General features: G+C 34.5%; 1 protein-coding gene across 1 annotated transcript in view; it reads right to left on the bottom strand.

Moving 5' to 3' along the window:
• Positions 1–13,091, bottom strand: part of ASCC3 (activating signal cointegrator 1 complex subunit 3) — a 263,938-nt gene that overhangs the window by 87,838 nt on the left and 163,009 nt on the right. Inside the window, 3 exon segments of the mRNA XM_032682586.1 lie at positions 3,507–3,626; positions 12,281–12,505; positions 12,839–13,030. Of these exon segments, the coding sequence (XP_032538477.1) occupies positions 3,507–3,626; positions 12,281–12,505; positions 12,839–13,030 (537 nt within the window).

Genomic DNA, 13,091 nt, shown 5'->3' with positions numbered 1-13,091 from the left:
GATTAAGCTTCAAATTGAATAGCTTAAATGTTTACTAGCAAAAAATCTCTAACGTCCCCAAGAGCTTTGGATATGTCAACCGGGATATTCTAATTATTGAGTTACTGACATACAGTAACATTCGTGTTAAGACCACACAAGGAGTTTGCTGTGCCCAACGTCATTTCTATTCATATCAAAGTTCAGGAATTTGGACATTTTGTCCAAGTAATAGTGCACATTATCTCGTTAGGACATCTGAGTGGGAGTGCTGTATAATTGTGTGTTTCCACATCATGCACCTGGAATGCCCACAATGACAGAGATGAGTGAAAAGGGATTCACAGTCATGTTAACCCTCTGGAATATGTGCACCTAAGATATGGTTCTAATTAGACAAGCAATGTTAGTCACCAAATTTGAAAAGACTGAAACTCTATTCCAGTCTGCAGACAGCATTCTTAGGTCAGGGCTTGTATATAGTTCAGATTTTCTACAGAGTAAGTTATACCTGCCCTCTTGGTAAACCTGCAACAGAGATACATGACCAAGATGGCAAAAAGGAGGAGGCTTGAAGAACTGTTATGCCTTGGTTGTTCTGGTTTTCATTGGGCCAGGATTCAGTTTAGTCTTTGTGCTGAAGTGCTTCATCTCACGGTCAGTGAAGCTGCAGACAAACATAGACATCTCTAAAAAGCAGCTGCAAGGCTAGCTTCTAATAATCTGTCTTTGCCAGTTACTCTGAAGCTGTTTCTCCTTAGTTATGGCTTGCCTTAGTTTCAAGTCAAAAGCTAAAATGGCAAAGGTCTAGACTGCTTTTCGCAATAGTAAGTCATGCACTGAGGTCAGATTTCAGAGCAGAGGTGGTTAAAAAAAGAATGATCCAGATGCCAGGTGTTTAACACTTATTTCTTACAACTATTGAGGGGAAAAAATTAAAAAAAAAAAAAAAAATCAAGACACTCCCCTACTCTTTTGGCAGTCCAAATTACCTGCCAATCTTTTGTCTTTAACAGTAAACTAATATTTTTTACAAATAAAAAGTTTTAACTTTAAAGGAGACGTCACCAACTTGAAAAGGCTGTGAAACAATACTTGAGTCTAGAGAACCCATGGTTAGCAACCTTCTGGTTGAACTTGCATAATTAGAAATCCCACAAAGTAAAAGATCTAGCCTAGAACAGTTTTTACTCTTAAAATGAGCCTTGGCATGTCCACAGTAAGAAACTGAGCAGGTCTGGAGTATACATACGGAAATTTAAGAATGCATGATAAAGTACATGACAATTCATCATAAATGAATTATTATCCACATTGTTTTCTCTAGCTTACTGAGAGAAATGTTGGGCACACACTCCTCTTACTTTTATAGATGTTCTAAACAAAAGGTTTATGGGAATGAAAAGCTTTACTTAAGCTGTGGGAACACCAAAGAGTGGAACCAAAAAGAGGAGAAAATAGACAAAAGGGTTTATTTTGAAAACGCAGATACCTTTTCTTTGGAACCCTAGAAGTATGAGAAAATCCTACAGGCTTCACTAACACAACATTTGCATTTGTTCCACTTTTTCCTTCCACTCTTTGTTTCCTCTTGCCGCTCACCATGAATTTTGGCCATTTTCACAAATCAGCGAAAGGCATTATTGGTACTTCAGACAAACAACTTGAAAAATCACAAATCAAAGCTGTGGACCTGCAGTAGTCTACTCCTGGGCGAATGTGTCCGTGCATGGCAGGTGCACGTCTGCCCTGGTCTCCCTGTGCAGCACAACACATCCTATCATGTGGACAGGCCGGACCTTTGGTGCTCTGAAGTAATTACTGGATGTGGTGAGTGACAGTGGAGTGCACCATCTCAGCCCCATCAAACAACTGGGAAGTGTGATCCATGATGGATATATGGATTCTGAATGGATAATGCTCGTTGTCAGTCAAAACAGAGATAGAAATTGGCACACTGCAACATTACTAAAACCCAGTAAGATACTAATTGTGAAAATCAAATACCTATAACCAGAACAGAAGGCACACAATGGTCTAATTGAGCAAATCCTTGGTTATGCCTGTACCTGGCACTATAGCATCCTCACACTATCTATAAAACAGTAGCTTTGAAATTTAAAACTGGTTTATCTAGAAAAAAAGGGGATTGGCATTGGTTTTATTCCTACATGAAAGAGTAACACTTCAGATTGATATAATTTGTTACTGCCTTAATACAAAAATAAGAATGTCTAGTATTAGCACGTCAAATCAAAAGGGGTAAAAGAAGGTCAGTAGCAGAAAATGACAGGTGCTGGCAATCTCTACTTTCTCAGCAGCTGAATAAAAGCACAACAGGAAGGGAAAGAGGAGTAACTCTTCTTTGTTGTTTTTTAAATTTATAAAAAATATTTCTGTTAGTGTTTTATTACTTTTTTCACTGGTTATTACCAACATGCTTATATTTCTTTTAACCTAAAATTTGATAGTAAAAAAAAGGAATTTATAGTAATGGGACAACAACATTAACAGCGAATCAATTTTTGTTTTTCATTTATCTGTTACTTTGTGGTCTGTGTTATATACTGTTATATTAAGATATGGTAATATACTATACAGCTTTTTATAGAAAACAGATTTGAGATGAACAGAGGTATAAAGGTCTCTGCAGAAGCTTAAGTAATAGCCCCCCTACTTCCACTGCAGCTTCCACTATCAGAAACAAAAGATATCAAAAAACTCTCTTCTGACATTTACCTCTACATGCTAAAAAACTGCTGCTCACAATGTCAAGACAAATTATGAAGTCACAAAAGAGATTCATGACATGTGAAATAAACTGCAGTTACCATTCAGTTTTGAGTTTGACCATATCCAACTATGTTAACATTAAACGTTTATAAATAGTTGTACAAAAAAAAAAAGTAACAATATTTAGATAATCTATAAACTATTAAACCTCCTAAAAATTACAGATAATGCAAACAAATTGGGAAAAAACCCCTTATGTAACTGTACTCTGACTGATATCACTGCATGGAACACTTCTAAATAAACCAAAAAAAATTTCAAAACAAAGTAATAAAAAATCTTATAATTAATAAATCCCAAGAAAGAAAATATTCCACAATTAAAAATGTCATTTTATAGTTTATAAGATGCCATGTCATGAAACATTCTAAAATGAAAGCTGACGGGGTGGAGGAAAATCAAGCAACTCAAAAATGCTTTCTTTTATCATTTATATCTAGCCTACAAAACTGAAACACTGAAAACAGGCTAAGTTACACTAACTGACTGATAAGAATGAATGGTGTTCTTTGGAGCATAACTTGACCAGTTAAAACGTATTTTTATGTGAACAGAAGGGGCCTCATAATTCAGTGTAAAAAACACTGCTACAGAAAATATCTTCCTTTTTCTAAGCACTTTAAAAGAATTGCTGATGTCAGGTTAAGTAGAAATAGCAAATATTTATCCTCACATCAGGGAAGGATTACAGACCCAGAAAAGGTTACAGATTTTTTTAAAAACGCATTTTATACCTGATAAGCTTTGTGACTGATGCCATATACTAATGGATTTGCTCTCATCCGTACATAAAGGTAAGTGTAACTTATCCACTTTACTGCTTCTTCCACATTAGTTACCGTTCCAAGAGCAATCTGGAAGTAGGAAAAGAGACAAAATTAAGTTTATATGTTACAGTTGCACATAAGTATTTGGCTGAAAACACGCAGAATTCAGAGCAGTAGCACTAGATTAAAGGAAGTGTCAGGATGTTTCCAACTTCAATAATTTTGAAATAATCATAAGACAATATCTTCAATCATTTATGCATCTTTATCTTATGAACATCTAATAACACGGCATTCTTTGACATAATACTATAGATACAGTAACTATAAATGATCTTTCCTACATCACTTATGATTTTTACAATAAAAAGATGATATTGAGCAAGCTTGTTATAAAAAAAATAAACAAAACTAAATAATTCTTTAGTCAATATGGTCAATGTAATTTTAAGAAAAGTACTTTAAAAGAAAAACATTACATTTAAAGATTGATTTCTTCATAACAAATGAAAGCATTATCTGGTCCAGGTCCTAAACAAAATGATACCAAGAATCTTTAGGATTTTTCTTCATCATGTCTTTGTACTTGGCAATCTATACATAGTTTCTATAAATAGTTGTCTCCTTTTGTATCTGGCAAATCAAACATACAGGTACCTGCTATATCTTTTTTATGTGAAAACATAACCAAATTGAACAGATAATATGCACCTGTATATACACGTTTATTCATATTTCAAGGCTAAATCAAGTATAACAAACCCTTTTTTTTAACTGACTTTTTTTTGTGAATTCAATACTTTTATCGCCAAATTATTGACCACACACACTTTTACTTAATAACTTCAGCTCTATTTTGTATTCGCTACAGTCATGAGAAGCATTTCACTACTTAAATCCAGGTAACCTGATTTTACCAGGAGAATTTAACATTTGCTGCATGTCCCATGAACAAAACTTTTTTGGTTGTCACTCATCGTTTAAAACAAGCAAAATTCCCTCTTACCAAAGTTTTGTGATCCATTACCATATTTTTAAAGCTATTTTTGTTTTATTGGTGTTTGGATTTCATATAAATGTGCCACATGACTTCGCAAAAATTAAAAAAAAACCAACCTATAGAACTATGTGAATAAATATGCATGTTCAGATTGAAGTATCTAGACCTTACCAATAATATTGCAATTCTTATTGAAATAACATAAATATCTATTAAAGAACAATAATGAAAGCCAAATCTGCCTTGAGTTAAAATAACTTCAATCCAGCAAAACCTTGTTGTTACTAATGACGAATAGCATGGAGTAACTCTAGGCTTTGTTCTACATATTTTTCAAGTGATATTTTGTTCTTCAAGTGCATAAGGAGGTTGGGGGAAGCCCCATTTCCCATATTTTTTTCTCAGAGTATATACTACATCATGCAATGAAGTAGCTATAAAAGCATTCATTTCTTCACAGATTACTACAGGGAAAACATAGAACACAGCCCACAGGTTACTATTACTCAATTTGTACCCATTATTTTCAACATTTGGCTTCTTTCCATGACTCAAATATCTTCCAGTACACAACTTGAAATAGTAACAACATGGAACCTGAAATAGTGTAACAACATAGTCAAATAGTAGCATTTTCAACAATCGCTTTCACAATTGTGAAAACTTAATTTTCTCATTACTGAAGTCTGATGATTAAAAAAAACAAACACCTCACTTTTTTTGCCTCATTTGTTCAAATATCTCATTCTACTGCTATTCTATTCTAATTAATTATTTTCATAAGTTAAAAGCAAAACTAATGAAAAAAAGCGGTTGAGAAATACAATTGGGTTTCAGACAATATGCAGATACAAAAAAACCCAGAGCAATTTCTAAATATTTGCTGCCATCTAGTGTTCAAGTAAAGTTCTTATGGACTGAAAATTTATCCTTTGTTAAAACAGCACGAATGATGGAAGTTCCCAGCATGTCCTCAACCATGTAATAGGCATTTAGATACAGATGGAATAATCAATGAGTAGAAATATTTACTATATTGACATTGTATTGTCTGATTGTACCAGTTGTCATAAAATGCTTTTTATTTTTCACCATTCAAATACAAATAAATGTACTATATTAATTCAATTCACTGTGTAATTTTAAATGAAAACAATAATCAGCATCACAAAATTTCGACGAATTGTTCCATGGCTGATGTTGCCATCACTGAGCATTCATTAAATACTTTTTTTTCCCACCAATGCTATGCCCCACACTTTATCAAGTTGAATGATACTGATTTGCAAAAAAGTGCAAATAGATATAAGTAGCATGGCTTTTGGGGGGCAGTTTTTGAAAAAATGAAGTTTTTTATTTCTGATATTTCTATACAGATTAGAAAAAGCACATAAAAATGCTACTGATAACATACTGAATTTATCATATAACAGTATACTGCTCTTTTAAAATATAGATATGTCTTTTTTATAAATATAACATGGCTGCAATAATTGAGCCAGATTACACAAAGAAAAATTTTTATATATGAATCAAGTATTTGTTGTTAACACAAGAGAGCAAGGAACTTTCTAACAACCTAATAAGCAATTTTCTGTTTGCTTTGGAAACCGGTGTATTTTGAATTGCTATTTTAGTGTCTGAAGTGACTGTGGTCTTATTCCTGTACAGTTTTTGAAATAATTTCTTAATGTTGCTAGAATTGTCCCAAGTGGGACAGAATCTCCCGTGCTTTGCCCCATAGCCAGATTAGCCACTCAGTCACCCAGCTCCTGAGTGATTTACTTAGGAAAGGCTCTGAAGAAATTCTTCGTCTCTTCTGAGAACCCACTCTTTCAAGGCAAAATATAGATTAAGAGGTTTGTCCAAACTAAACAAGTCACCACCTTCTACGTTCCGGTCTTCAGAACAAAATCACAAGCACGTGCAAGTAAAGGCACACACATTGGGGAAGGCATCCCTACTGTCCAGCACTGCAAATCATTTTCTAACCTCTCGGGGGAAAAAAGTCATCCCAGCAACAAGCTGGAGTCCAGTTGCAGATGTCTGGGAGGGCTCTATCGGGTGGAAATGATTAGGGAAGGAATGGTGACCTGCATTGTATAAGCTATTGATGATAGTTCCCAGATAAGTTAAAGTTTATGGTCTAATTAAACCACATCCCCTGCATCTTATCTTTCTTCCTGTATTTCCAGAAAATACAGCCTTAGGTATTTTCTGTTTGCCAGCTGGTCAACTGACCCAGAGCTCACTCCTCTGAACTAAGTACCCTAACCATTTATTTTATTCCTTTTTACATTCCATTATGCCCAGCAGCAGAACTTCAGCAAAAAAAGGAAAAGGGCATCTCCATGTCTGTGTAGATCATCATTGACCATTTACTCTTCTGCTAATTTTTAGCAGAAAAAAATCCACAAATCTGAACCAAAACTCACATCTGCAGGAGAGAATTCTCAGTGGATTGATGCTGACATACACATTCAAAGTCTTAATTTTGGTGTCAACCCAATGAAGCTGTGAGTATTTCAGGTTTACTCACTCTGTAGCTCTCTTAAGAGCAAGGCCAGCATGCTGTCTCTGAGGTTAGATAACAGCAAATGCTGAAGGGTAAAAGGTGGCAATGAGGAACAAGCAACACATAAAGTTATCCCAAATTCTTAAACTGTTACATTTCAAAGTCTTTAGTTAAAGGGGTTGCCTTTGCATTTGATAGCCTTCAATGGATTTTTATTCCACTTCTGGACAGCTTTTTAACTATTCTTTTTAGATACAGTTCCCTGCAGAGGGTTCCATAGTCTAACCACCCAGCTGACATCCTTTTGTGTTTTCTAAACTTGCTCATCCCAGCCAGTATTTCCTGGTTCTTGTCCCAGAACAGATGCGATCTTTTGCCATATCATTCATTACTTCAAAAAACTCTGTCATATAATCTCGATTTGCCTTTGTTCTCGCCTAAAGCATGCAGTAAAACTGGTGTGCTCCTTTCACAGAAGCTGATTTATTCCTTTGCCCATCCTCTCTGAAAATTTTCCACTTCTAGGAAATTAATTTTGAAATGGGTATTAGAAATGCTGCAATTTTTTTGCACTCCTGCGAAATTTTCTCTCCTGTGCAACATAAACCTAAGTACAAAATTCAGGGCTCTTGATTCCACTTAGCAATTGTGTGGCTGGGATTATATATTGTATTACCTCAAATATCTGAATCATTCTTATCACCTACCTATTTCTGCCAAGAGACCTGGCCTAGACAAAAGCAGTTTCATATTCTTGTGCAAACATAAAATCTTCCCATAGTTTCAACTGCTGCCTTCATTTTACTAGCCCTTCTTTCAGCTACTGATACATCCATAATAAATTAAGAGTTTAAATAATTCAGCAGTGCTTCTGGCCTTTAATTTGTTTCTCTTTACAACTAGAGCATAAGCATTCAGATTTCCTAAATGACTTGTAATAAAAGTAGATTCTGATCCTACAATATGTTGTTTTATTATACATAAGTGCAGATTTCCTGGTGCTAACAAGGCTCTGTTATGGAAAAGATGACAGTGGTTATCAGCATACTATCTTGATTTCTGTATCAAATCAGTCAGTAAACATATATTTTGTGTCCACATCGTGCTATTGTTACTGTCAAAGGGACAGAAGATGACCAAAATTGAATGTGCTTCCTAAAACTATGTATTAATAAATAAAATGGCATGTTTTAAAATGTGGGGTTGTTTTCCAGAATGCTGTAGCCCATTGGAATAGTCATCTCCAGACAAACATAACAATTTCTGAATCACCTGTACACTTCTCAGATGATTCCACTAACTTAGATCAAATCAGCATACACAGAAGATTAGACTGACTCCAATTATAAGGATATGATGAAGTTACTTTCCAAAAAATGCTAACACAATAGCTCCTCGTAAGTGCTCAAAGTTTTGTTCTTCAGTAATCTGGCAGACACTAATTTTTCCTGCATGTTATGACAGAAGAATAAGTAACATCACACAGATAAAAAAATATTGGTTTCATGCCTTTGTTATTCTATTGTACTCCATTGCTACTAACAATTCTACTCCATTCTACTAACAATCATTTATCATGATTAAGAAAATTCTGACTGCATCATCTGCACTGCAGCCATGGAATCTTCTGTAATTTAAAGCCTTGAGTACAATGTTTTTTTCAGATAACACTAGAATTACATAAAACCTGAAAAAAAAAATTCTGTCTAAACTACTTTGTCTGTTTTCTGCACTTTTTGTCATACTCCAAATCCTGTGGTAGAAATGCTGCACTTAGAAGTAATTTTTATTATACTGTACATCACATATTTCCTATATATCCTCTTTGACTGGATAAGTTTAGGTGACTACCTATTACGAAATGGAATCATTGTTCTATTCCATTATTTTTTTTTATTTTGTTCTACTATTTTAATAAAACAGGAGGATTAACTTCTTAATTTTACACCTTCAATGTAACCAAGTTATTGCTGCAGTGTCTTCTAGCAAGAACTACTCAATTACTGTTAAAAGTTACTAGATTTCTGTTGAGATGTCCTCTCTTCCTGGAAAGAATTTCAGTAACTTGTATACATTTCAAAATAAACTCCTCACTTCCCCAGAATATGTACTTCCCCAGAAAAATAAATCCTTCCCCTTTTAGGTAAAAAACTAAATAAAGCTTCATGAGTAAGATTGCTTTTATTGTTGTCAGTCTTACCTAAAAATGCTGCAACTAATTGTTTTTCATTTGGACATTTACTGTTTTATAATTGCTGCTAACATTACTATTCTAAGCTCACAGAGCCATTCCTCCCTTGAATATTTTGCTTTTTTATGCCTTTTTTCCCTCTGCCTTAAGTATCCATTTGGCCAAACTCACCTGATGAAAGAGAATGGTATTTACCTTTCCAAGTCTCAATGATATTTTTTTTAACAATATTTAAGCTAGATGAGTACTTACTATTAAATGCAGGGAAAAGAGGGGAAAATAAAGAGAAGATGCTACCACCTTTGAAAACTTCTGTTGAAATCACGAACCTGAGATAAATTAAGATAGTTTAATACCCTAAAAAACAACCAGGTCTGTTCAACCTTCAGTATTATTTTTTTGGTCCTAACTGCACCAAAGTCAATGCTAGCAGCATTTTGGCACCTTAATTTTCTATCCAGTACAGCGACATTGAAACAAACAAGATACAATCGGACATTTGCTAAACTATATTTTGTTAAGACATTCTAAATACGTCCTGTAAAATAAATACCTTGGACTTAAAATATCTTCACAGTGGAAAAAAAGAAAGGGAAGGGGAATCCTGAAGTGCAATTATAACCAAATATGTAAAAAACAAAAGTCCCAAAACAAACAAACAAACCAAAAAAACCCCCAAAAAACACAAAACCAAAAAAAACCAAAACAAAACAAAAAAACCAAAACAAAAAATCAACACAACAACAACAAAAAAATCAACTTTCTGGCCCTGCTGGACAATATGTGTATTTTGAAATTACAGCTCAGATCAGAGGAACAAACATGCTCCCCATTAAAAACCTCTATCTCTCTAAAGAATATCACACATTGAAAATTAATAGCTTACATCTCATACTTTCTCAGCTAAGCATTCTCAGTGAGAGGAATGGAATAGGATTGGGACTCCTGGTTCAACAAGTCAAATCTTCAATTCTTCATATACAATCCCATCTTTCATACCATCACTTACTATAAAAATTTTCAGCATAGAAAAAAATCAGACTTCCTGATGTCCTCTACTGTTAGAAGACAGGCTGTTCCAGATCTCACATTTCAGGCAGCCTTATTTATGGGCAGGGTGATTAATTCTTGTATTGCCATTGGTCAAAATTATCTTTTTTTCTTTTTCTTATTTACTTTTAATGCCAGCTAGTTATAGAGAGCTGTTGTACCGCCTTTGAGAATTTCTTTTGCTAAACTAACCAGCAAGATTTTTTACGGTATCTCAGTAAAGCATTTTCCAAACAAAAGCCAGCTTTTATGCTGGAGCTCTTGAAATTCCTGATATAAGACAGGTGGGCACACCTGCACATCCACACACCTTTTAAGACTGTTTGAGCAATACAGATGAAGCCTGAAAGAAAAACAGAATATAGCTATTCCATGTGCTTTTCACGGTATGTCAATCATAGAGATCTTCTCTGACCCAGTTCACAACAGGGACTTATTATTTTACTGTCTTTTTGTAATTCTTCACTAACTTGAAGGCCTTCTGTGAAACAGCAGGACTAAATTTCTAATATTAAAAAAATAAAAAGGTAGAAAAATCATTTGCTGTGAAGGAAAGACTGTCCCCCTCTTGTTTCCTCATCTACTTTGTCTATTTCAAGAAAATGAACAAAGCTTTTCTATGAAATTTGGCTGGATTCTTTCCTCCTGAAAAGGTACAGATCTCTCCTGACTTATCAGGGTGCTGAACAATAACACAGGTAATTCTGGCCTTCAAAACCAACAAATCTTTAGGATTTAAATTACTGCTAATGTGTAAATTGCTGTTATGCAATTTTAAATAATTGAATATCCATCCAGTTCCACTTAGAGAACATTCAGAGGTGTCTATTTCCAGGTTCATAAGTGTTGTCAGAAGGAAAGGATTGAGAGCAGTACATCTGCCCATGGCATGTATGCCTTCCATTTATTTTTCCTCTTTTCTTTGAGGTAGAAAGAGAAATTGGAAAATTACGAATGTCTCCTTTTAATTACATTTGTGTGTCATGTTCTGGGGGAGATCAATTTCTCTCTCCCTCCTTGTTCTCAGACCATTCCAGGGCCTTGAGGGAAAGAGGGGGAGCTGTGAGCACAGACAGGTGTCAATATTTTCATTCCCCTACATTTGTGTGTGGAAGTACTTGGAATACAGTTAAACCTTATTCTGTGTTTGATGTATGACTGTACCTGGGCAGAGATTTTTCCCGTTAACAGGAACTGAAGAAACAACTTATGAAGAAACCCCTTAAAAGAAAAAAATCAAACAGCCAAAACCATGAATGATCAAACTCTGTGATTTGTAAAGAATCAAGGAATGAATCTCAACCTTTTCAAAGGTCACTGTATCAATTTCTGCTCATTTTCAGAATATCCTCTTAAAATGATTATTTATGACTCAATAATGCATAGACTTCAAAGTCATGAAAAGCTAAAATAAACAAATATTTAAGAATTATGCAGATAAAATGATCAAGCATCTTGAAAAGACTATTCCTAATAGACCAAATACATCTTTCAGAGAGATAATCAGTTTTATGTCACTGGACATTTCAGTTTAGCTGAACTGCTTGACTTTAACTGAAAAAATGTCCAGTGCCTTTGAAAAAAGAGTTCAAGCCAAGTACATTATTGTTCATGTACTGCTGTCAAATATATGAATTTGTTTATATACAGAAAGACAGGCTGTAATTTTTTGTGGATTTTAATTTGCAGTTAGGCAGAATGCTTACTAAATTGTAATGCAGTACTTCTGATTAAAAGGTAAATGTTGTGTTTCTACAGTTTTATCTTAATGGTATTTTGACCCCCCATCCTACTGCCTTTTGTAAAAGGCCCCACATTTGCACATATGTAACAGTTCACTCCTCTTAATCATACACACCTACAGAATAACAGTAATAAAATATATACAATGAAAATTTTATTAAGTGTGAAAATATAGCATTTTTGTTTCAAATAATGTCAACCCTTTAAAGTTTGCTACTTTCTCTAAATGCATCAAATGTTACCTCTGCATTTAAGTTGTCTGCAAGGCTTTCAAGAAACTGGCTTTCAATTGGATTCTGCTGAGTAAGAAGAGTCAAGTAATGACTGAGTTTATCATGAGTTGTAATAATGATGCCTTCTCCAAATTTGTCAAACTGAGGCCGTCCAGCTCGACCAAATATCTGCATGACATCTAAAATTCCAAGGTCAACAAAGGAGCCTCTTTTTGCAGCATATATTTGTGTTCCCTGGTTGAAGAAAAGTTAATAAAAATTAACATAAATACACATGAATATAATCCTGATGAGCTGAATACTGAAATTAGGCAAATATAGCATGATTTCAGAAGTGTACTTTAACTAATCCTTTCCTAATCTTTGATATATTTAAATCTTTACTATACAAACTAGACTCCCACTGGAGAGAATCAGTTTAATGAGATATAAATAACATTTCGAGTCAATCAGATATTTCCCCTCCAGGTCTGAAACTCACAATAAAGATCTTGCTACCTATATGCCTTTACAGGTTTGTTTTTTTTTAAATAGACAACCTGTTTGCAGAGTAGGGAAAGCTCTTACCTTAATAACAACAGCATGAGCAGGCAGATTGACACCCCAAGCGAGTGTAGCTGTACAAACTAGGACTTTGATGTGTCCATTAGAAAACAAGTTCTCAACTAAACTTCTGTCTTGCCGCAGCATTCCTGCGTGATGAATACTAAATCCATCTGGAAACAGCTCGCGTAACTGCTTATTTCTGGATCTCTGTACCTAGAGTGGACAAGAAAAATAATTAAATTCACTTCCAATTACAGCACAAGAAGTATTGTAT

Source organism: Chiroxiphia lanceolata, chromosome 3, assembly GCF_009829145.1.
Source record: "Chiroxiphia lanceolata isolate bChiLan1 chromosome 3, bChiLan1.pri, whole genome shotgun sequence".
Classification (NCBI taxonomy): domain Eukaryota; kingdom Metazoa; phylum Chordata; class Aves; order Passeriformes; family Pipridae; genus Chiroxiphia; species Chiroxiphia lanceolata.
This window is presented reverse-complemented; position numbering and strand designations above follow the sequence as displayed.